This window comes from Centruroides sculpturatus, unplaced genomic scaffold (assembly GCF_000671375.1).
Source record: "Centruroides sculpturatus isolate CEXI.00-Female unplaced genomic scaffold, Cexi_2.0 scaffold482, whole genome shotgun sequence".
In the NCBI taxonomy this organism is placed as follows: Eukaryota; Metazoa; Arthropoda; class Arachnida; order Scorpiones; family Buthidae; genus Centruroides; species Centruroides sculpturatus.
In genome coordinates this window covers 495,823-522,487 of record NW_019384808.1, presented here as the reverse complement: position 1 = coordinate 522,487, position 26,665 = coordinate 495,823, and the positions used below count along the sequence as shown (strand labels likewise).

At 33.1% G+C, this 26,665-nt stretch overlaps 1 protein-coding gene and 1 long non-coding RNA gene across 4 annotated transcripts; both read right to left on the bottom strand.

The window, feature by feature from the left end:
• Window positions 1-9,889: 9,889 nt before the first annotated feature.
• LOC111629724 (juvenile hormone acid O-methyltransferase-like) lies at window positions 9,890-18,848 on the bottom strand. Of its 2 annotated transcripts, XM_023373621.1 has the most exons (6): window positions 18,653-18,848; window positions 17,871-17,955; window positions 16,532-16,823; window positions 12,082-12,289; window positions 11,863-12,016; window positions 9,890-10,188 (listed from the first exon to the last, which is right to left on the bottom strand). In XM_023373621.1, the coding sequence occupies exons 3-6, from the start codon at window positions 16,816-16,818 to the stop codon at window positions 10,010-10,012; spliced, it is 828 nt and encodes a 275-aa protein (XP_023229389.1). In that variant the 5' UTR covers window positions 16,819-16,823; window positions 17,871-17,955; window positions 18,653-18,848; the 3' UTR covers window positions 9,890-10,009. The 2 variants fall into 2 exon arrangements, with proteins under 2 accessions (XP_023229389.1, XP_023229390.1); XM_023373622.1 differs by lacking the exon at window positions 17,871-17,955.
• A 5,142-nt stretch (window positions 18,849-23,990) lies between these two features.
• Window positions 23,991-26,044, bottom strand: LOC111629735. 2 transcript variants are annotated; one of them, XR_002757399.1, is made up of 3 exons: window positions 25,849-26,044; window positions 25,067-25,151; window positions 23,991-24,019 (listed from the first exon to the last, which is right to left on the bottom strand). It is a non-coding gene; the product is annotated as an uncharacterized LOC111629735 (long non-coding RNA). The 2 variants fall into 2 exon arrangements; XR_002757398.1 differs by lacking the exon at window positions 25,849-26,044 and having other exon boundaries at window positions 25,067-25,812.
• Window positions 26,045-26,665: the final 621 nt, after the last annotated feature.

Genomic DNA, 26,665 nt, shown 5'->3' with positions numbered 1-26,665 from the left:
GAAGATTGAAATTGAAGCTTGTCTTATGAAAAGATACAAGGATACACCAATGAAGAAAACACGTTCCATAGAAATGAACGGGAAACAGGAGATTAAATGAGAATATTTTAAAATGGGTTTATTTTGATTTGCTTAAAGATGCTGTAATAAAACACACTGTAATTCAATTATTTATTAGACTATCATTGTTACAATTGTCGTAATTAAAAAATATAATTACTAAATTAAAAAATAAGTGATTTTAAACATTCTAACATATAAATTGACATGACTTTTGGTCAAACACTAAGCTGGGATTTCAGATATTTTATAATATATTTTAACTTGTATAAATAATAAAATTAAAATAGAATGCTTAATTTAAAAAAAAAATAAAAACAATATATAGTTTCTAATTAGATTTTTCTTGCTGAATTTCTCGAAAAGTTTTTCAAAATTCATTAAATATGACGTTACATTTATTTTCAAACAAGACAGCAGACTCAGACTGTACAGCTGATTTCTTACTTTATTTTAAATAAAAATTTATATTCGAAAATGTCCGAAAAAATACGTCGATCCGAAAATCGGCAGAAGTCCAAATGCATATGTTTTTAATTAAATATAATTATCGGGCAAACTGTTCTAATGATAAAAAACAACTTGATCTTGCCTTTTAAGATTTTCTATCTCAGACCATTTATGTTGTGCCACAAGAGTAGATTTCTGTCTCTCTAATTTTTCTAATTTTTAAAATTTACAAATTTTGATCTCCACATTTCCTTGATTTTTAAATTTGCTAGCTCTAGTTAAAAAAGTGCTTGGTCACTATCACTAAAAGGTGAAATATTTAAATCGGTAAAATGAATTGTATGTTGTCTCAATAATAATGATAAGGTTGCCTTTTCCTTTCTAAACTCTTTAAATCATTGACCAAATTCCTATTTTATATTTACCAAAATATTCGTGAAATATGTTAAATATATTGAAATATGATCCTGTTGATATTTCTTCAACATAGGAAAATATAGAAATGTGCCTTTGTTCATTTCTGCAGTAAACAAACATAACTTTTGTTTATAAGCAAGTACTTCTAAAAGCAAATTAGCTGTATTTCCCTTCCCTTGTAGTTTCTTGTTTAGTGTGTTCAACACTAAACAAACCCTGCAATCATATATATTTTTATACGGACTATCTCAGGATATAAAGAACATAACTTTTTGACTGTTTCTGTGACTTTTTTGTATAGAAAGACAGGTAACTCGCAGAAAAATTTGTACTTATTTTCTCTTTTTGTAAAAGAGTTAAAACATATAATACCTTATATATAAAAGAAATGAAAATCACGTCTTATTATGTTAGTATTACGTTTATTCAGTTTGAACAAAAATGCATTACAATTCATAACCGTGTTATATTTTAAGTAAGTGAGAAAATGACAGAGATCATAAAAAGTATTCTAATATACAATAAATACAATTGAAATTATATAGAATTAGTGAAATTTAATGTACAGTAAAATCTGTCTATGGCGACCACCCACGGTTCCTTCAAAAAATGGTCTTTTAGAAAGGTAGTCGTCCAATACAGGTGCGTTAATGCGTTTATTGTTTTTTTTTTAATATTTTTTGCGCGAAAATTACTTGGATATTATTTTTCTAAAAATATCGTGGAAATAAGGTAGGTTGATACAGAAACTATTTATCGCACATGTACAGTACACAGTATATGAGCTTTAAAATAAATAGATAAATAAATAAATAAAAAATCTTATCAAACGATGAGATCAGCCGATTAATTGTATCCTGTACAATATTCTATACTTCCAAGGAAAATACTGTAGATCTACGGTAAAATAAATTTCGTTTTCCCACAGTTAAACTACACCGCTAATTGCTGTTGTGATAACTTTAAAACGATCTTCTAACGACAGTACTTTGCATTTTTTTCGTTTTTCGGACAATTTCGAACAAACTGAAATGAATTTCTGTGTGTAGCGTCCTTGTAATGCAAAAAATGATCCTTGATTCACGACCAAACAGCAATCGGTAAGGAAAACATTACGGTTTATTTAAAACAATTTGTTATTTAAAAGAAAAAATTGTTTTAAAAAAACTGTAATGTTTTTCTAACCGATTGCTGTTTGGTCGTCTAGCAAGGATCATTTTTTGGATTACAAGGACGCTACACACAGAATTTGAACATACAGCAACCATACCTTCTACATTATGAAATGAATTTCCTTTGTTGCTAGACTAATTTATTAACACCTGCACCTAATTTTAATTAGTCTAAACTCTCGTTCGAACCTGCCTCAGGCACTTCTCCAATCCTTAAAATTAGGATTGGAGAAGTGCCCGAGGCAGGTTCGAACGAGAGTTTAGACTAATACATTATATTAGGAGGGGGTAAAACGTTAGTGAACAATAGTTTAGACCAGATATATTCGAGGAAATGGTCGTTTATTACAGTTGTTGTATGTTGTTTCGGACCAAAAATCGATGTCCGCGGTCGCGTTACAAACGTGGTCGTTTAATACAGGTAACTTTAGGAAAATTCTATGGATAAACTATTCGGTGCCAAAAATTTTCGCCCGTTTCGACAGGTGCTCGTCGAATGCAGGTGGTTTCCTAAGCAGTTTTCACTATATTTCTTTTTTCAAAACGTTTTACTTCCTGTGAGAACTAAGAGGGACACACCTATTTACACCCCTCTTTTACACACCCATTGTGGATTCAGCCAGGTAGTGAGGGAAGGGCACGCCACAACCCGACTCTCACGATTACTTAGGTTTTTTGATTCGACTGTATTTTTTCCTGCAGGTTAAAAAGTTAAAATTTGAACTGATTAATTATAATAAATATCGCCAGCTTTGAGTTTAAATCTATTAATTATCGTCAATAATTAATAATTTTAAAAGAAATTGAATAATTCATATTCGATACTGAATAAGATAGAATTAAAACTACAATTTATGCACAGATTATATTTTAAACTAGCTGCAAGGACCCGCTTCGCTGGGTTTTTATTTGTGGGCAAAAAGTAATTATAGCTATCGAGACGCAACCCCCCCCCCCGGTGCACGAATGGAGACTTGGGGCTACTACCACATACAAACACCATTCACGTGCGATGTGTAGTTTTGGCGGAAGAGTTAAATATAGGGACATACATGTCCATTTATATATACATATATAGATTATGTCCAATATTTGATTAATTTCAAAAATTTTATTATTATGAATTTAGAGGACTTATTGTGTTTGGAACATTGATTGGAATATTGAGAATATTAAGAAAATTTAATGTATTTAACACTACATTAAGTCTGTTTAATTACAAAATGAGATCTGCTTTTTCGGCTATATCTCAATAACACATCTTAATTAACAATACATCGCAGAAAATAGATAACAGTGCTGTTAAGGGGTATAATTATATATCGCTTATTAACAACTCAGAAGCATATACAAACTGTGTTAAATAATGCGCTATTCTAATTAAATTAATGAACTGTCACAAAATATTTGTTAACAGTAACCCAATGATAATTATTTGATATTCTATTCGTTACTTACAAGATGCAATAATTACTATTTCCTTCGTGTCTTTACACTTTAATAAAGCTGTATAGCAATATAAAACTACTAAAACACTACTAAATTCAAATAACGGATTTTTTTATATACGTTGCTTCAAAATAACTACAACGCGATTACTTGACGTAATTGTAAGTAAAGAATCAAATAAACTTAATAATTCTTATACCGAACCGTAAATCAATTACAGTATAAATGTCTTTATAAGCAGGAATTAAATCAGTATTCATTCTGATATTCTGATCCAATTATTGTATATTACTCTTTGTTTCACTATTGGTGATCGTAGATTTGAGAAAACCTATTTTTTAGTTATAATAAATACGAAGAAAAAATTTCAGCCGTTTTCATTGGAATGAGAGATGTTTGCAAAGATTTGACAGCTTGTGCGAATTCTGGATGCATTCTTCAACTTTAATAATCCCGAAAACACGGAATGCAGAGTTGTGGCCATCTGCAAATGAAGAATATAAAAAATTATTAAAATTATTATATTATTAATTAATGTGTTGCAGATATTTCCCGTATTATTTGCGGGTTTTTGTTTTAAAATCACAAGTACCGAATTTAAATTTTACATAATGAAAACGAAATTTCGCTATATGAACTAACGAAACATTGGAAAGTTGTGTTTTCTGTGAATGAATTTATCTTATTAACAGACAACAAAACATAAAAATGATGAATCGCTCTGTATTTATAAATAATCTTAATATAAAAAATGCAAACTAAGAACAAATCGCAAAATGTTTTTTTCCTAAGAAAATTCAATGTTAAAAACGGAACATTGTATTATGAAAATTGTTAGCTTATTACAAGAAATCTCTTTATAAACTGCAAACAAAAAGTAATTTAAGTATCGACTGGTGAGTTGCAGTATGAAACTTAATAAAAATCTTCCGTAAAGATAACAGTTAAAGAAGTAAGCAATTTTTCAATGCTTCGATGGTAAACTCTCTTAAGGTATCGATGAACTACGTATAGTACGTAAACGTTACACAGTAATCAGCATACTTGCAATGCGCATACTTCCGAATCGTAAAAGCATTACCATAATATATTGCAGATTTCTATTACGTATCGATAATTATAAAGTTTCGTATTACAACAGACGTATTTGACAATTATCTGAAAATTAATTCTTAAATAATATTCAAAGCCACGGCCTCTATGAACCTACCTTCTGAGGGATCCTCTTGTTGACACAAAAGAAGCCTCCTATCGTCAGACACAAAGACACTTTGCCGAATCTTTTCATGAAATTCAATATCTAACAAAAAATTAGTATTTAATATCAAATTTATTAAAGTAAAACCGAATTACAATATAAGTAGAATGAAAATAAATCTGTACTTTAAGCTTTCGTTCCAGTTCCAAATGGCAGATTGCAAATTGACGAATGTCTTGAAATCCATTCTGCATCTAAATAGTTAAAATTATATTAATAAATCGAAAATTAAATTAAAGATTTAAAAATGAAAATAATTGATCAAGTGTAAATAACGAGTACCGTGAAGGCGATGCAGCATAGCAAACAGCCACAGATAATGCAGTTGAACGAAAAAACAATCATCAGTGAAATCTCCAAAATTCTAAAAATCCAAGGCATATCGACGTACAAGTATGCGTAATACAAAAAGCTCGTTACCCAAATTACTCCGAAATAAACAATTACGAAAGCCAATTCGAATTTTGTGTTCAACTGATTCATATAAGTCCACAATTTTTGGTGACGAATCATCAAATTTTGTAATTTTATTTTCAAATTTCTATCGCTTCTTCTTATCGTAGACATTTCGTAATTAAGTTCTTCAAATTCTTTCTGGAGAACAAGTATAAATAAAGCGCCTAACAGTAAACCATACGAAATTCCTCCTATAGTTAAACTCGTTACAAATGCCGTGTCAACTGTACAAATAAGAGCTTCAAATCGAAACAGTTCTCTGTTTACTAGAGCCGGATAATAAACAGTCAGATTGAGAATTTGATAAAGAATCGTTAATGTTATTACAATGAACGAAACAAAAAATGAGACGTTTCTCATTAGAGTATTATTTTCGAAAATGAATTTCTCATAAAAATATCTGTTTTTCAATTTAGTAATTAGATTGAGCTTATTTCTATTGATGAAGGTCAGGATAATTGAGTAGCTGCAGAATATAAATAGAAATGAAGTTTTCATTATTTTAGCATCCTTCTTAAATACTTCGTACCATCCAAGACACAAGGCATATTCGTTTAAACCTGGTAACGATTGCCATAAGAAGAGAGCAGAAAATTGCCATAATAGAAACTGAACACATTGAAGATAGAGTTTTTTTACTTTCTGATTTTTAAAAAAATATATTCGCTGTTTACAGGGACAAATTCTGTACATATCGAAACCGAATATAAGGGCTGTTGTCCAACAGGGTCTCAAGAAACAACTCATGCAAATTTCCTCTTGGATATTCGAATTCATTTTACAGCACTGGCTTAAACTATAAAACAATGGGATAGTTACTTACTCCTAACTATAGGTTAAGTAAGAAGAATTCTGATCACTCATAATTTTACCTGCATATGAAGTAGCTTTATGAAAAACGAAATTAAATTCCGTCATTCCTTTTAAACTGATGTTTATTACCAATACGTTACGAGTTAATTTATTTTGCAGTTACTTGTTTAGTATGGTAAACAACTTAATGCATTTTATGCATGTTTATAATGCATAAAATCATATTTTATGATGCTATTATATCATTTTATAAGACGTTTTAAAATATGCATGCATTTTACATGAATTATGTATTCATTAATTTGTTTACTATACCAAAGAATGTAGAGATGTTTAAATGAAATTGTGATTTGTTTATTTTTAAAAGAGAATACGGCGATGTCTCGTATATAATAAGGGCCTTCCCCGGTACAACAATTAGATAACATACCCAGCTAAAGCTCATGGAATATTTTAAAATATAAATATAAACGCGTATTTAAACATTAAAACCATTAATCATAATAAATGGCTTTAAATCTGTGCAGATCTAGGTAAAACTTGTTTTGCAGATTTTCAATTGCTTTATGGTTGCGGTATGAAAAGGATTGACTAGTGACACGAACGGGAAAATGGCGTGTTATCGGTAGAGCTAAGAATAGGTCTCCTAATTGGTTTAACGTACCCGCGAAGCTCTGACATATTTTTCTAACATCCAATCAACGTCTTAGTCAGATATATTAATATTTTCGCTTATACTGAATTTTATTCGTCGACCAGTCGGTTAGCTGATGTCAATCATTCTTAGAGCTCCAATACCTGTCGATCTTTCTCATAACAGACATCTAAAAGACGTGTTTATGACAATGTCGTCGATTGAATAGCCTATTGTGAGATATTATCAATCTAACTGTACTATATTTGGTCAACCATCGCTTTTCGTTGATGGCGATTGGCTAATAAAAATTACGTAAAAGTAAGGAAGTTAATTTTATTTTGATTATAATTGCTTGTTATGTTTTTATTACTTTGTACTGTCAGAGTCAAATGCTTTGGATTCGTCTATGTAAACTATATTCCTACAACGTTTTAATTTAAAATTGTTTAAAATTACACTTTGCATTTCTAGGAGATCACTACTGGTAGAACGATTGTTTATGCCTTAGTGTTGAGCAGAAATGGGAGAAGTAATTGAATGGGAGAAGTAATACATAGAATGATTCAAGCAGATTTCAAATAGTTTTACCGTGACTGGAGCAAGAAAAACAGGACGAAATAAGTCAGACTCTTTTTTTAGGAATTACGGTAACTACAGATGCGTCCATTGTGAATACAAACACAAGATCAAGATTCAAAGGAAACAAGCGAAGAAAGACAGAGACAAAGAAAGCTGTTAAATTTTTCTAAAGTATAAAAGGGATGTTATCTGGGCTGTTGGTAGAATTCACTGAAGAATTTATAGCATCGCAGAGAACTGAAAAAGTAAAAAAGGAACGAGAGGAGGTGTGACCTAACTGGTTTGTATTAATAAAACATGATTGGAATGGTTTAAAGTGTGCGTTTGGGAGTGTATTAAAAAATCCGGATTTAACATCGTAAATCTTATTGCCTTCAATCCTATACTGGCGTTTTGGCTTGGGTTTAGAAAATTTAGAACGAATTTCCGAAAGGTTTTAGAATCGGACCCAAATTCAGCACAATTTGATGAAAGGACTGTTTTTTAACTCTTTCTGCCCTGTGGGCACTAAGAGGGGCTCTTTTTGCAAGCTCATTATGGGTTCGGCCAGGCCCACAATGGGGCTGTCGGGTGGTGAGGACGGGGCCCGACATATCCCCGAAAAATTCCTGGGGATTTTTCGACCCGTTCGGATTCGAACCCGGGTGCCCCAAAGCGGTAGGCTGCCATCTTGACCGCTCGGCCATCCGGCCTCTAATGAAAGGACTTAGAGAATTGAGTTTTACATTCTTTATGATAATGTTTTAAAGTACTATGGTGAATATAAAAGGTTCCATTATTTTTCCATTTGCGCCAAAGAGATCTGATATCATTACGTAAAATCTTCACAGACTATAAAGTTATTCTCTTTTACGGTAGAAATTTATTTAAAGAATACGCAAGAAGATAATAAGTATATTGAGTTTTACGTTTAATACTGTAAGAGTTATTAATAAAAAAAGACCAGTCAATTCCAGTGAGACAGATAGAGAGCGAAGCCCAATTCATCGGCGACAAATTCGGAATACAAATGCTGACATTATTCCATCATGAACTTTGAAATAGTATATTGGATAGCGGGATGATCAGATTTATAGCCATAGATTATTTGAAAGTATACAGAAAGCATTAGGTCAAGAAAGGAAGTTTGCTTGAATGAGAAATAAACGTGTTAATTAAATTTAAAGTAGTAATGTATATAATTTATAAAGAAATATTTCAGACTATCAAGATGGGAGTATGTTTGAAACAAAGTGAACCACGAAATATTCGCTAAATTATAATCCCCACAGATAACGATGTCGAAATATTTTGGCACACAAAGAGAAAAGAGAAATCTTTCGAGATAAGTAAAAATAGTACTACGCTTAGGATACACCGAATGATGAAAATACACCGAAATCTGTTTATTTTAATCGCAAGTATGGAGTTTTTGTATTCATAGATTTTGAGCACGTTTAGTTGACTACGAAAAGCTAACATGAATACACCGCCACGTTGAGAGGACCTAAACATACACAACGACTCGAAGCCTAAGAAATTTATAATATTGGAAATATCATAGGAGAAAAAAGTTTCCTAGTTTTCTATAAAAATGTGTGTCATATTTTTTTAAAATTTGAAAAATTCCCACTGTCGTCCTTCCATCCGTCCTTCCTTAATTAATCTTAAGTACGCAGTTAGATAGATGAAAGACGAAACGAGATATAAATACCTTAGAGACATGAGGCCCCTATTAACTATATATATATATATATATATATGAACTTCCGAGTCAAACCGGAAGTCATGTTATTTCAATTCAAAAATTTTTCATAAAAGGTGTTGATAATGACCTGCACCACTCTATTGTTAAACGAAAAGTATAATGTACAGGTACAAAGGCATCCACTACAAACTTCATCACATTATATGTTTCGTCGTTTATTATTAATTTGACTTTGGTTTTGTGTAGTGTTCATCTCTTTAATGTTGTTTCGTGTTTTTTTATTCATATTTAACTTTGTTATATTCGAAATTCCATTCCATCGCACAAACCATCAACATGGTTTGCGTGATGTTGGAATGTTTAATATTTCAACCAGTTTTCTTATCTTTTTAATTTATTTAATACGTAGTAATTTATTTCAACTTTTTTGTTTAGTTTTCCATTATCCAGCATCATTCATTTCACTGTTGAGCTGTTTAGGTGGCAAAAGACTAAATCCACGTTTTGTCATCCGTAATCATGCAAGTTAATTAAGAATGATTCCCCTGGAGAAAGCCACTTGAATACGTAGTTTTTGGAAAAAGCTTCGAGACGCCACGTACTGCAAGTCCAAATGATTTTTAAAATTGTATATCGCATTATAATTAAAAATATCGCACTTACTGGTCGCCAGAATTTCCATTCGAGTGCCGGGACCCAGCAGTAGCTGAATGAATAAGACCATTGAAGAGTAGTACTTGGTCGAGGATTCGCGCCTCGCCAACAGTCAAACCACGCGATATTTTCCCGGTTTGCTTTACGTTTAAATACACAGATAAGTGCCAGTTTCTCGTAAAAGTCTTCCCGGAATACACTCCCCCTCTGCAGATCGCCCATGTGTCGCGTTACTGTAAATAAATAAGCCAATCGAGTGCCGGTAATGTCGAGCAAGAAACCTTGCCAACTTCCTTTATTATTTATATTAACGAAAATAAAATACAAAATAAACAACAGATATATAGTATTATCGAGCATATATTGTTTTCTTAATTTTAAGTTTTATTCTTTATTCCTGAAACCTGCAAAAATTCGAAAGGAGCCGAAATTTCACCATTTTTCTTTTGAGAAACATACTTGAGAATGATCTGTTCGGCCTGCTTCAAAAGGCGATTTTTAACATCCGTTTCCATATTTTGAAAGAGTGCTTTAGGTAATACTGCGAATAATAGATCTAGAAGAAAATAAATTATGGTAAAGCAAAATTTTATGTGTTTACATTCGATAGAAGAGAAGTACTGTACATTCAGTTAAATCGCACTCAAATACATCATATTCTGTTTCTTATAACTGAGTATAAATTAAGGTAAGATGTTGCCTGTGTATGGAAATGTGTGTAAGCCTTTTAAATCATATTGTGTTGTTTTTACAGTATTATATCTATGAACTATTGAAAGACTTATTCAAAATCAATTTAATATTAACACCAGAGGTCAAAATGCATTTTAGCATGAATATACGGAATTAAACTTTTTAAGTGTATGACACCCTTCATTAAAATTCGTGCTACGTATTAGTATAATTACTGCATATTGTATTAGGCCTATATATTTAGTGCTCATGATGTTGCTTTAAAGTGCATCTTAAAAGAGTGTGGAAGCAAAAAAGCATGAAAGCAATGCTCGCGTGACAAATCTGGTGGCCATGTTTAAGATGCCGAAGTCGAGCAATAAATGCGATTTTTCTTTTATTCGTTGTTTTCGTGTTATTTTTACCTTAAATTATGTGTTTTATTGTCGTGGTATGTCACTTATGATACATAGAGCTAGAGACAATAAATTCCTTATCCAGTTTTTAGGGGTAATTATTGGAGAGTTTTAAGTATTTTGTATAGGGTAAAAGTGTAGTTAGGGTAAAAAATGTATTTGATGTAAAATATTTTATATGTCAGCGAATGTAATTTCTTGTCTATTGTGATAGTTTAGTATGTACTCACAGTGTTATCATAATACATTTAATACAAAGTTTTTTTCTAATATTCTCTGTATTTCGTTATAATATAAATTTGTACGCACGCCTTTGAGGTATTCTTTGTTTGTTATTTGGTAAATAATTCATATTTTAAGTTCGCATAGTGATTTGTTACCTTATATCAGAAATTCTTTTTTCTGATTATAAAATTATACAATAAAGGAAGAGCTTACTAATAAAAAATACGTCAGATTATTGTTAATATAATATTCATATAAATAAACAGATTTTACAAACAAGAAGTTAATTCTAGCAAAAATTCGCGAAGGATGTATTACAAAACAATGAAAACTACTTATAACATTGTTTCAAGTATGATGTGACATTTTCTTGTGCATATTCTACGTCTGTTGTATGTTTTAATATGTATTATCTGTAATTTTTTGTTTATAATCTTAAATCCTTCAATCTCTCCCCGTTTTTTTCGCCAAGAAGGCTAAAAATTCATAATTAACATGTTGTTATTATGAACTTTTTATTATTCTAAATTTCGTTTAACCTGTAGCTCTACAGTTCCTAATCAAATTCATTCCGGGGATTTTTATTTAGGAGTGATTTTGATATGGACTTGATCTAGTAATAGTAAACATGCATCATATAGTCAAGTACTTTTTAGATATTTCACACCAATATAAAGAATTTAATACAGTACTTGTATTTTAGTAGCCGTGGATGGAATTTACTCCAGCTTGAGGTTCATAGTTATATAATAATAACAATAAGAGAAATTAACATCAATGATGTTAATGCAGATGCAGTTTTTATTCAATGCGAAAATATTTCGTAATTATTTTATGTTAGTAACTTAAAAAACTAATTTGATAAAATTACTGTTAATAGAAATGAAGTTATATGTAAATAAATATTAAAAATTTACCCAAAAAATGCTTTTTGTCAGAAAATGGCATATGTAAAACTTCACATTTACTCTTTGTCACTCTCAAATCAAACTTGGAAAGAGAATTTTTAAATTCCGATTCTGCATCGATCCAATCGTCCATCAATGGAATTGTCTTAAGCATATCTCCAGTCTGAAATCAAATGTCATTTTTAACTCTCCTCGACATTAGTTTTATAGAAAATTTCCATACGCTACCTTTATGTACTTCTTCCACTCTTCGTTGATACTAAGATCCTGTATAACCGGAAACAATGGACATTTTGTAAAAATAACGAAGAAAAAATATCCTCCGGGCTTCAAAACTGAAGAAATAACAGAAAACAATTTCTCATAATCATTCACGAAATGGAAGGCGTAGAAAGACACAACTTTATCGTATTTTCCAATTTCTTTTAAATCGGGTCTAGAAATTATAATTACAAATTACAATTTTTATTATATCATAAAATCTACTTTTAAAATATACAGGTAACCCCCGTATAACACGGTACTTCTATAGCACGGATTCGCTCTAACACGGTTCGAGAATTGCTACCATCCCCCGTATAACACGGTACTTTTATAGCACATATTCACTCTGACACGGTTCGAGAAATGGGTAAAACCCTCGTACACATGAAATGTTGCCATATCTCGACGCTTCTGCTTCTGGTGTTGCCAGATGTTTTTCCCTTATTCCATAAGTGCTTAGCACCATATAAGAAAATTTATAAAGATCTTTTAACTAGAAGCAAGCAATCTAAAATTACATACACTTTTTGCAAAAGGTAAAGCATGAATCTGAAAATAATGCAGAAAAATGCTCAGAGGATAACGATAACTTGCCAAAAATAAAACGCTCTCGTTTAATAGTGCTTTTAGTGGTGACAAAGAAAACATTGTTTACTTTATATTACCGTAATATCTTTCACTTAAGAAAATTTTAATAAAGATATTTATCTTAATTATGAAAATATAGTAGCATGTTTTTTAATTTCTGGAACTTAACCCTCCTTTTCGTACTAGTTCTTTGTTTCGCATAACACAGATTCACATAACACGGCAATTTTTTGGAACGTAACTACCGTGTTATACGGGGGTTACCTGTATTTATTATCTATAAGTTCTTCCACTTAATATTCAAAATTATTTATATTGTTGCAGATAGAATCTGTATTTACAAACGTGAAAACAATATTTGAAGTGCTGAAATGCAAAATAGTTATATACAAGCTTCTAAAAACCGTAATTTCGGTATTGTGATTTCTTTCTATAGTATATAAAGCCAACACAAGTAATGCTCCTGTTGTTTGCATGACTGTATACGTTATTATTATATACAAGTTAAGTTAAATCCAAGAAACATTCCGTGCAAAACAAGTTATATTTAAACACCGTAGCCAATAGAGCTGCTTCATACACGAAATACAACACGAGCACGATGAGAAACACTACAGTAATGGCTGCATCTAAAGTGAGAAAAGATTTAAAACCGTTTCGTCGGGAATGGAAATAAATTAATTATTAAATATTAAAATTAAACGGGAAAAGTAAAAAGATAAAAGATACAACTACTGCTCTGTTCAATTACTATATTTACAATTCTTCTTGTCTACACAAAGAGGCTTCATCGTTTCAATATTACATATCGAGAAAAGATGTTGAATTGGCGTTTTAACACAAACTTTTTGTCCATTTTTTTCTTGTATAATTTTGTTACTTGATTTCATTTTGAGATACATGTTTTTGAAAAAAGATTATGGGGCTTGCTTCTGTTTTAATGCTCTTAAACAATTAATATACTTTTATAATAAGAGTAAAATGGAAATAACAGAAAACAGATGTTAGGTTTTATTTTTTGAACAAATGTGTTTTTGTCATTTTACTGTATTACGGTTTGAAAAAGTGATTATTGCTTTAAAGGAAGTGATGTTCATTGTTAATGTGAGATAAGCAGTGGGCCACGGGTAAATTCCCCAAATGACCACTTACTCTGCAGAGGCTGGTAAAATTCGATCTCGGGGTCGTTGGATGGCTAGGAAGGCAAATCGAGTGGGGAGTGCGTCGGTAAGTCGGCAAGCGTCCTTAATTGACAGGAGACAGGTTTAAAACTAAACAAGCATTTATTATATAACTAACTAAGCAATACAAAAAGGTTACAATAGGTTGGCTATATCTAAGAATAAATGCGGATAACATAAGTACAGTAAAATTTGGACAACGAAGGAAGATAGAAGGTCCGAACAGAGAACCCATCTCAACCATAGGTATGACTGTCCCTATGTTCAAGTTTAGTGGACACAAGTTCCACTAAACTTGTGACCACTAAACCTAACATAAGTACGCTTATGTTAAGTTTAGTGGATAACATAAGTACGGTTATGGCGATTTACAATCTATCCTTTCTCTAAAGGGTTTACTCTAACGACTATTCCTATATGCGCAGAGAGAGAGAGTTCGCTAGTTCAAAATAATTACCTCCAAGTACTATATGTGGCGACAGCAGTTCTTTATGCCAGAGTTGGACTTGGTCGATGTCTTCTACCGAGGCGGGAGACGTGAAATCACTATGACCCAATATAACCTCCGTGAGCGAACTCCCGAGCTTCCGGTGGTCTTCATTTTTATATCATTGTCGCGAGGGAGCTAACACCTCATCGACTGTTGTTGACGATGCCGGTGCATTCTTCACACTTAAGTGTAAACTTTCCCAGCTCGTCGTTATACAATCAGTGAAATCCAATCTAGTACAAATTCTTCGGGTTTTCTCCGAAGATAATTAACAGAAAATTTAGATTTTTAAGAAGCCTGTAAAAATCCGCGAGCTCACATCATTTTTCGCTTTCTTTAAAATTATACTTGTGAGTATAATTTTAACATTAGAATACTCTTTTTTTTGACATGGGGTTTCACGACAATAATAAAAATTTTCTGACAACAAAACCTTTTCCGACAATAACAGTTTCGACTGTTGACGCGTTACATGAGCTGTTAGCATGCACAACGCGATTTACAACTGGATAAATTGTCTTTAAGAAGGTTGTTGACCTTCTGCCACAGTTCCGTTGGTGACTCAGTTGTCGATGTTGGCTATTAGTTGATGGGGAGAGTTTCAAAGTTCACTGTTGATGTTCTGGACGTGCAGTCGTTGACCTTGGAGTGACGTAGACTTCCTGTTGATGGAGCTGTCTCCGTTGAATAGTCCTCGTTGAATCCGGGACTTGCATTGTCGAATAGTCACAAAGTTCACTTTACACTAAGTTTCAAGTTGCAGAATCGAATGATGCAAAAATCTGTGGAACTGAATGCTCTCTCTCCTTAAGACCTATCCATTTCTAAATCCTAGCTAGATTTTTCTAAGCCTATTTAAAGCATGCAGGATTTCTAATGCTACTGCCTACTAAATATTTGATTTGCGGGGAGACTTTTTTTCTCTAAATGCCCTACTCTAATTCTAGGAAGTGTTGTTGATGGGTGAATCGGTATAGGTATGCGACTTGGTCGTGATTGAGGGGAGATATCAGTAATTGCTTCCGATCGTGTCGGTGTATCTTCTATGGACATGCTTGGTCCTCCTATCAAGGAAATGATGATCAACACGGCCCGAATCCAGCTAGCAAGGATGTTCAAGCTGGTTTGAAGCGTTGAGTTTTGATTTTCGGCTTCACCCCGATTCACTTCCTTCTGTTTCTCTATCTCCGGGTCTTCTTGAGAGGTGGAAGTCTGCTCTGAATAAAGTTCGGTTTCCCCTGTTTCTACGTTGATTCTTTTGATTTCTGTTTTGACGTCATTTCGGACAATTCGAATCACCTGTGACTGTTCTGTGGGATGCGTAGAGCGCATGAAGTGGAGTTGATTCGCCTCTTCTTCAGTCCAGTCACCTGTTGTCTTTCTTCTACGGCCTGTCCTTTTTTTCTTTCTCCATGAACAAAAATGACTGACTTTACCATTTGGTAAAATAATTCGCTTGTTGTCACGGTTGAGAATTATCTTCTCCTGCGCTAAAAGCGTTCCTCCAATCACGCCTTCGAAAGGAGCGATAGTATTCGAGCGGACAATTTTACATGAGTTGGAAAACTTGTGTCCTCTAAACTTGAACATAGGGACAGCCATACCTATGGTTGAGATGGGTTCTCTATTCGGACCTTCTATCTTCCTTCGTTGTCCAAATTTTACCTTACTTATGTTATCCTCATTTATTCTTAGATATAGCCAACCTATTGTAACCTTTTTGTATTGCTTAGTTAGTTATATAATAAATGCTTGTTTAGTTTTAAACCTGTCTCCTGTCAATTAAGGACGCCTGCCGACTTACTGACGCACTCCCCACTCGATTTGCCCTCCTAGCCATCCAACGACCCCGAGATCGGGTTTTATTAGCCTCTGCAAAGTAAGTGGTCAATTGGGGAATTTACCCGTGGCCCACTGCTTATCTCACATAAGAGTAAAATGGAAAGAACAGAAAACGAACGTTAGGTTTTATTTTTTGAACAAATGTGTTTTTGTCATTTTACTGCATTGCGGTATGAAAAAGTGATTACTGCTTTTAAGAGAGTGATGTCCATTGTTAAGTAATCGAAACAAGTTACCATTCAAAATAAGGTAAATCCAAACTACTGTTAAAATAGAAAAATAGTAGATAGAAGCTCTCCATTTGTATACTTACGTTTGAATGATATCTTGAATCTTAAATTCAATTTTTTCGTCAAAATATGTTTTTCTGGCATACTCGATGTAATTTGGTATGATGTCAATAGCGACGATTTTCTTTAATTTCGGGCATTTTGGCAAAATAATATTTTTGGTGGTTCTTCCTGGGCCGCATCCAATATCCAAAATGATATCCTCATCGGACCATTCCATGGTCGGAAAGTGTGAATCTATAGCTGATTCTACGTAGCGAGGCTGAAATTTCGGGCATAATTTTTCATAATCTTCAGCTGTTCCGTTCATATTTCCTGAAATTAAATATAAATATTCATAATGCCTGGCTGCAATTTTTAAAGATGAATATCCTTTTTTTGTTACGGTTAATAACCTTTACTTAAGCAATGTAATTCCTTTTCTACAAAACCAGCACAAAATTTCCATAACTTACAGGAAGAACCAGTAAAAGAGGCAAGTGGAACGAAGATAAAATAAAAAGAGCGTTTTCCGAACACTATTCAATGCAACTTCATATGAAAGAACTACACAACTGGCCAATGCTACTAACTAGATTGAAATTTTAAAAATTGGCGTTCGATTTAGATAGTCTAAAAATTCCCCATTCATTTAATAAACAGAAGAGAATGGCAGAAAAAAATTTTTTATAGCTTTGAGAAAAATTTTCAGGTTTGTTGTAAGAACTCCAGACTCAACCGTTACTGCGATAGTTGTTGGATTTAATAAGGTACAAGTTGACCGATTTTACGATCAGCTCAATCAAATGCTAAAAGATACAAATTTTCTAGCTCTCGTCTTTACGATGCCGATGAAAGTTCCATTTTATACTCTCTTTAACACGCGGTAATTAAATTATATAAAATAGAGGAGCAGAGATATTCTCATAATATTAAATGCAACTAGTCTCAACTCGTGCATAATACTCGAGTCTCAACTCACGTAAATAGAAAGAAATATTTATTACACAACTTAGAATAAATTACTCAACTTATATGCATTAATTAAAATAGATTATACTTTAATAATAACAAAACAATATTACTTTTTAACTGTTATAAAATATTAATTTATGAAACACTTCAATGCAAATGCAAATTGATACTCATATGTTACATACGATCCAAATATTCTTCTTTATTAATTATTTATATTTTTTAAATACAATAATATGGAAATAGAAAAAAATACACAAATTTTATATTTTAAATAAATTTATGTAAGTTAAAATTTTCTATGATAATGGAAAAATATAGGAATTTGTGAAATGTAATTTAAAAGCACAAACTGTCATTTAGAAATGTTTATACTATTTAAGTCGTATACTAGAATTTAATGCTTACCTGGAAGAACGATTAAAATATTTCAGCTGCTTTACGTCCCGATAGGAATGTTCTTGGCTTCTCAATTTCCTCAGCTCTACACGCTCTTATATTTATATGCAGAATTATATAAAGAAAAATAGATACAAAAGTAATAAATATATTTATTACTCTAGAAGATAATCATCACCTCGGGGTTATCTATATCCTGTTATTTTTTTGTCACAATATATATTATCAATCTGATTACATGTTATATAATTATGCAAAATTTAACGATAAGTTGCTTTCTTTCGTAATTGATAATGATAAAAATAAATCTTGTTTACAGTTTGAATTTCGACATTAAAATGTTTAAATATAGTCTATGCACATGTGAGATTAGCCGGGGGTACGGAATAGTTAATACTCTTGTATCGCTTACTCGGCGGCTAGTTGGTAAAACTAGTTCTCGGAGTTTCGGATCGAGAGATCCGATCTCTAATCTTTTTCTAGGAGGGCTATTAATATTTAAACCGATCCGAACTGTGAAGTCCCGATCTACGTCAGGATTCTTTGACACCAGTTAATCAAACTTAGATACGCGGATTAACACGCGTGTGAGATAATATTGATGTGATTCAGACAAAGATGAGACATATCTTTAAACAAATAATAAAAGATTTAATAAAATAAAAGTAAATAAAATTACACAAATGGAATTATTCAAAAGTAAAATGAATCGAATGAGAGACAATGGAAAAATTAAATACTGTATACGCTTCGAGAGAGAGAGCTCACAAATTCATTTATAATCACACTACCTCAAATTACTTTGTCTTTATGTTCATCTGTATTCGATGATCCTACTTCGTTGCATGGAGAGGTCTTGATATGGCACAATATTAAATATTCTTCTTTTACTCCTAAATTAAGTCATTATTAGACTTGACTGTATACGACTATGGACGTTGGCTTTATGGAGACAATATGTGGGAGACGTCTCTCCTCGACGTACTCCTAAAGGCTGGTATACACGGTAAGGAAATCCTTTGAGGATTCACCGTGATTTTTTTTTCTATCTATCCATTTTTAAATAAAAATAATTTTTTATACGTTGGGAGATATTTTAAGAAGTTTTGTAAATTACTATGTTCGATCCAGCCAGTTATATCCTAGTTTTTTTCGTCTGTTAAGCACATCCTTTGAGGATTTCCTTACCGTGTATACCAGCCTTAAGGACGTTGGCCTTAGGGAGACAATATGGGAACTTCTTTCCAATATGAGATTCCCCGACGTTCTCCTCGAATCATGCCGATCTGTGACTATATCTCATGATTTGTGACCAATCAGCATATTTGGATTCTCTCACGTGAACGGATGAAATGGGGAATTATTGAGGGGTCGGCAATTCCCAGTGTGGTGAGATTTGTGATAGATAAGTGGAAAACAGAAGGATGTGTCTGCTTTCGTTAAAGGAAGTGGCTCTTTTATCAGTTTTCCCAAGTTAAAAAAAAAACGATATTTTCACACCAAAATGAAATAATATTTTACTTTAAAAATTTAACGTTATATTTAAATTGTTAATTAGACTCAGGAACTATTCGGATCTCACACACATTAAAAATATTATTTAGACCATGAAAAACATTGATATCAAAGTATTTGTAAATTCTGACTAACTTGAACTTCGACTGAGAAAAACTTGCTTATAAAATAAGCAGTGGCGGCCTTAGGGGGTGGCGAGCAGGGCAATCGCCCGGGGCCTCGCTCTTGGAAGGGCCTCGCGCAACAACCAAGTAGAAAAAAGTTGATATTTAAAACTTTTTATTTTATCCTTGGCTATTAGTTATAACAATAAAATAAATTTAATTTATAGTACAGTATATATTAATATTAATAAGTGCCTACTATTTCAATTCACATACTTTGCACAAAGGACAAGGGCCTCGCAAAGATCTGCCGCCCAGAGCCTCGCAATGGATAAGGCCGCCGCTGAAAATAAGTTTTATAAAGTTAAAAACATGTTGAAGATGGCAATCATGAAATTTTTGTAATTGTAACTTATAATTATTGTCTTAAATGTACATAATGTTGTATATATGCTCCTCTTACAAATACGCCCTACTGGTGGCTTAAACTACTAAATTTCTTGGCCGAGTTTACCGCTGACAAGGGACTAGTTGCGTGAACTTTCCGTGTTTTAAGTTGTTCAAGTGTTTAAACACCTAAATAGGGAACAGTTTATCATAGAAAGCTCTTGTTTAGCAGGGTCAACTAGAGGCCGGCTGGCTAAAAGTATCAAACACTAGCAGTTTGTTTAAGCCTTCCGGGAGGCATCCTCTTTGGCAATCTCCCGTATTCCATCAAACCAAATAAAAATATTAGTACTATACTTATGCGGTTACGCAGCTGACCAAGCGACACGTCTGTAGATTTGAAAGTTTGCATTTTTGCAGAGTTAATATTTACATTCACTTTTCTGGTATGATACGATAGGATCGTATCTTACCAGAAAAGTGAATGTCAATATTAGACAAATGAAGGTGTCTTATTAATTTATTAACGTAAAATATTTTAGTAAAATTTACTAACGTTTGTTAACATTTTAAGATATATTCTGTTAGGTTTGTGTCTTCTAGATCTCTTCCAAACATGAACGTTGCAATAGACAAAGTATAATGGCTTTCTAATCAAACTTAATAATAACAAGTGTTCGTTTACAACGATATTAAAAATGAAATTAAATAGTCATGTATAAAATCTATCGTGAATCGAAATAAAACCTAACCACAAATTTATATAACATGTAAAATAAATCTAAGAAATGAACTAATTGTATGAAAGTGTGAGGCTCTGGACAGGTCCGAACCCTCACTAAAATTCGCGTTAAAATAATTGCTTTAAAGAAAAAAATATGTTAGTTAGAAATAGATTTTTGATATGAAAACGCGACGCTAGACAACAGAAAACTTTTAAACAATAGAAGAATGTAAGTCCGTCGACCATTTCCGGTTGGAGATCGAATTAAACTTCGATTTTGACCTCTCCCGCGCTCCCGAAAGGTTTCGAATTGTCATCAGGTGACGACGGGAGACCAATCGAAAAGGGGAATCTGAGAGAAAACGGATAAAACCCCGGAAATTCGAGGACGCGACGGCTTCTTCTCCCGAAAGTTCCAAGTGACGGACCTGTTGTTGTGTGTGTGTCTCGCACCCATCTTCGTCTCCATCTCCCGACCTCGGATCGACAACTTTCCATCAACGGAAGTCGACCGCATAGTCCCGGAGTCATAGAGACGTGATGGAATGGTTTCTTCGCGAACAAGGGACACTCCTTCAAAATGGGACTGTCTTGGAAAGGAGAGAAAGACCCAGAGACCGCAGCCGACGTAGAACTTCCAAGATCGCAGTAATATTGTAAGCTTCTTTCGTGTTTAATAAACGGTTGTGTTGTTTGTAAACGAAGCATCTATCTCTGGCTCAACTGCTTTCACATGCTGATTGTTACCGCTCGGCAATCCAAACGGCAAGGGAGACGATGACGATATATATCACCTATTATCGTTTGTCGAGATTTTTTAATTTTTCTCCCCCCTCGGCCCCCACATTGGTGTCAGAGTGGGATATATTTTGAGGAAGATGAGGTTGCCCAATACCTCATCATCCGCACTCCCTACTTGGTGAGGAAGCCGAGGCCAAAATTCATTTTCGGAGCTCAGGGAGCACAAACGATGAAGACAGAGACTGATGCTTTGGCGTGATTATGTAATTTAAGTGGCAGCCCACTCGTGTTCTTTGACCTTTGGAGAAATGGACAATTTCCCTAGGAGATTGAGCGTTCTGCTGATCAAACGCGTTAGAATTAGATCATCGGACTTCGCGGACACAAACGACCGATGAGCAATTTAGATTTCGATATAGATTTAGAAACATAGATTTAGAGATCTAAAATAAACCTAGAATAGAAGCATGGGCGTAGAAAAAAGCTTACACGCGTAGTTTTAATTTGCGGCAGGAGAATGGCAGATTAGGATAATCAATTATCTAATCGAGTTCTCAGTTTTGTTTTTGCAATTTAGCTAAGCAAACAATTGTTCTGCCAAAGCGATCTCTTGCGAAATAGTAGAGATACATATAAACTTATACGAATAGAATAGTTTATAGAAAAATATATATGCGAATTTGCAAAAATTAGAATAAGTAGAATTATATAAGAATTTGAGAAAAAAATAGATAAGATAATTGTAGAAAATATATCGAATACTCCGTAAAAATAGACCGACTAATAGAAATATAGAATAAATTCTGTAGATCCAGAAAAAGGATTATGCGATGTAGAAAAAAAAAAAAAGTTATAATCGACGCGAAACACTTGCTTATGAGTATCAATATGAGGAAGCAGAGAATCACTTCTTTGCGCTCTTCTGTGAGTCTGATCCGTTTTAAAAGCGAGCGGACGAATATTTTAATTAGAAGAAATTAATAGAAGACTTTGTAGAAATAGCAAGAAGAAATTATAAAGTAGCTGTTATATTTTGTGGAAATAGGAAAGTAGAAACGCGCATTAAAACCCAAATAATCCGCATGAAATCACTGGCTTTTTGGTGTTGGTAGGAGCGAAAATTTTGCATCCTTTTGCGAGATTAACAGAAAAAGGAGAACGCAAACGACTTTAAAATTTAATAATGCAGCGCGACGAAACGCGATCTTTTAAATTATAAGAGGTATATAATTGCGCGCGAGTGAAAAAAAAAGGAAAGTTAGAACAAAAAAATATCNTATCTTCTATGGACATGCTTGGTCCTCCTATCAAGGAAATGATGATCAACACGGCCCGAATCCAGCTAGCAAGGATGTTCAAGCTGGTTTGAAGCGTTGAGTTTTGATTTTCGGCTTCACCCCGATTCACTTCCTTCTGTTTCTCTATCTCCGGGTCTTCTTGAGAGGTGGAAGTCTGCTCTGAATAAAGTTCGGTTTCCCCTGTTTCTACGTTGATTCTTTTGATTTCTGTTTTGACGTCATTTCGGACAATTCGAATCACCTGTGACTGTTCTGTGGGATGCGTAGAGCGCATGAAGTGGAGTTGATTCGCCTCTTCTTCAGTCCAGTCACCTGTTGTCTTTCTTCTACGGCCTGTCCTTTTTTTCTTTCTCCATGAACAAAAATGACTGACTTTACCATTTGGTAAAATAATTCGCTTGTTGTCACGGTTGAGAATTATCTTCTCCTGCGCTAAAAGCGTTCCTCCAATCACGCCTTCGAAAGGAGCGATAGTATTCGAGCGGACAATTTTATATGAGTTGGAAAACTTGTGTCCTCTAAACTTGAACATAGGGACAGCCATACCTATGGTTGAGATGGGTTCTCTATTCGGACCTTCTATCTTCCTTCGTTGTCCAAATTTTACCTTACTTATGTTATCCTCATTTATTCTTAGATATAGCCAACCTATTGTAACCTTTTTGTATTGCTTAGTTAGTTATATAATAAATGCTTGTTTAGTTTTAAACCTGTCTCCTGTCAATTAAGGACGCCTGCCGACTTACTGACGCACTCCCCACTCGATTTGCCCTCCTAGCCATCCAACGACCCCGAGATCGGGTTTTATTAGCCTCTGCAAAGTAAGTGGTCAATTGGGGAATTTACCCGTGGCCCACTGCTTATCTCACATAAGAGTAAAATGGAAAGAACAGAAAACGAACGTTAGGTTTTATTTTTTGAACAAATGTGTTTTTGTCATTTTACTGCATTGCGGTATGAAAAAGTGATTACTGCTTTTAAGAGAGTGATGTCCATTGTTAAGTAATCGAAACAAGTTACCATTCAAAATAAGGTAAATCCAAACTACTGTTAAAATAGAAAAATAGTAGATAGAAGCTCTCCATTTGTATACTTACGTTTGAATGATATCTTGAATCTTAAATTCAATTTTTTCGTCAAAATATGTTTTTCTGGCATACTCGATGTAATTTGGTATGATGTCAATAGCGACGATTTTCTTTAATTTCGGGCATTTTGGCAAAATAATATTTTTGGTGGTTCTTCCTGGGCCGCATCCAATATCCAAAATGATATCCTCATCGGACCATTCCATGGTCGGAAAGTGTGAATCTATAGCTGATTCTACGTAGCGAGGCTGAAATTTCGGGCATAATTTTTCATAATCTTCAGCTGTTCCGTTCATATTTCCTGAAATTAAATATAAATATTCATAATGCCTGGCTGCAATTTTTAAAGATGAATATCCTTTTTTTGTTACGGTTAATAACCTTTACTTAAGCAATGTAATTCCTTTTCTACAAAACCAGCACAAAATTTCCATAACTTACAGGAAGAACCAGTAAAAGAGGCAAGTGGAACGAAGATAAAATAAAAAGAGCGTTTTCCGAACACTATTCAATGCAACTTCATATGAAAGAACTACACAACTGGCCAATGCTACTAACTAGATTGAAATTTTAAAAATTGGCGTTCGATTTAGATAGTCTAAAAATTCCCCATTCATTTAATAAACAGAAGAGAATGGCAGAAAAAAATTTTTTATAGCTTTGAGAAAAATTTTCAGGTTTGTTGTAAGAACTCCAGACTCAACCGTTACTGCGATAGTTGTTGGATTTAATAAGGTACAAGTTGACCGATTTTACGATCAGCTCAATCAAATGCTAAAAGATACAAATTTTCTAGCTCTCGTCTTTACGATGCCGATGAAAGTTCCATTTTATACTCTCTTTAACACGCGGTAATTAAATTATATAAAATAGAGGAGCAGAGATATTCTCATAATATTAAATGCAACTAGTCTCAACTCGTGCATAATACTCGAGTCTCAACTCACGTAAATAGAAAGAAATATTTATTACACAACTTAGAATAAATTACTCAACTTATATGCATTAATTAAAATAGATTATACTTTAATAATAACAAAACAATATTACTTTTTAACTGTTATAAAATATTAATTTATGAAACACTTCAATGCAAATGCAAATTGATACTCATATGTTACATACGATCCAAATATTCTTCTTTATTAATTATTTATATTTTTTAAATACAATAATATGGAAATAGAAAAAAATACACAAATTTTATATTTTAAATAAATTTATGTAAGTTAAAATTTTCTATGATAATGGAAAAATATAGGAATTTGTGAAATGTAATTTAAAAGCACAAACTGTCATTTAGAAATGTTTATACTATTTAAGTCGTATACTAGAATTTAATGCTTACCTGGAAGAACGATTAAAATATTTCAGCTGCTTTACGTCCCGATAGGAATGTTCTTGGCTTCTCAATTTCCTCAGCTCTACACGCTCTTATATTTATATGCAGAATTATATAAAGAAAAATAGATACAAAAGTAATAAATATATTTATTACTCTAGAAGATAATCATCACCTCGGGGTTATCTATATCCTGTTATTTTTTTGTCACAATATATATTATCAATCTGATTACATGTTATATAATTATGCAAAATTTAACGATAAGTTGCTTTCTTTCGTAATTGATAATGATAAAAATAAATCTTGTTTACAGTTTGAATTTCGACATTAAAATGTTTAAATATAGTCTATGCACATGTGAGATTAGCCGGGGGTACGGAATAGTTAATACTCTTGTATCGCTTACTCGGCGGCTAGTTGGTAAAACTAGTTCTCGGAGTTTCGGATCGAGAGATCCGATCTCTAATCTTTTTCTAGGAGGGCTATTAATATTTAAACCGATCCGAACTGTGAAGTCCCGATCTACGTCAGGATTCTTTGACACCAGTTAATCAAACTTAGATACGCGGATTAACACGCGTGTGAGATAATATTGATGTGATTCAGACAAAGATGAGACATATCTTTAAACAAATAATAAAAGATTTAATAAAATAAAAGTAAATAAAATTACACAAATGGAATTATTCAAAAGTAAAATGAATCGAATGAGAGACAATGGAAAAATTAAATACTGTATACGCTTCGAGAGAGAGAGCTCACAAATTCATTTATAATCACACTACCTCAAATTACTTTGTCTTTATGTTCATCTGTATTCGATGATCCTACTTCGTTGCATGGAGAGGTCTTGATATGGCACAATATTAAATATTCTTCTTTTACTCCTAAATTAAGTCATTATTAGACTTGACTGTATACGACTATGGACGTTGGCTTTATGGAGACAATATGTGGGAGACGTCTCTCCTCGACGTACTCCTAAAGGCTGGTATACACGGTAAGGAAATCCTTTGAGGATTCACCGTGATTTTTTTTTCTATCTATCCATTTTTAAATAAAAATAATTTTTTATACGTTGGGAGATATTTTAAGAAGTTTTGTAAATTACTATGTTCGATCCAGCCAGTTATATCCTAGTTTTTTTCGTCTGTTAAGCACANTAACCGTGATTTTTTTTTCTATCTATCCATTTTTAAATAAAAATAATTTTTTATACGTTGGGAGATATTTTAAGAAGTTTTGTAAATTACTATGTTCGATCCAGCCAGTTATATCCTAGTTTTTTTCGTCTGTTAAGCACATCCTTTGAGGATTTCCTTACCGTGTATACCAGCCTTAAGGACGTTGGCCTTAGGGAGACAATATGGGAACTTCTTTCCAATATGAGATTCCCCGACGTTCTCCTCGAATCATGCCGATCTGTGACTATATCTCATGATTTGTGACCAATCAGCATATTTGGATTCTCTCACGTGAACGGATGAAATGGGGAATTATTGAGGGGTCGGCAATTCCCAGTGTGGTGAGATTTGTGATAGATAAGTGGAAAACAGAAGGATGTGTCTGCTTTCGTTAAAGGAAGTGGCTCTTTTATCAGTT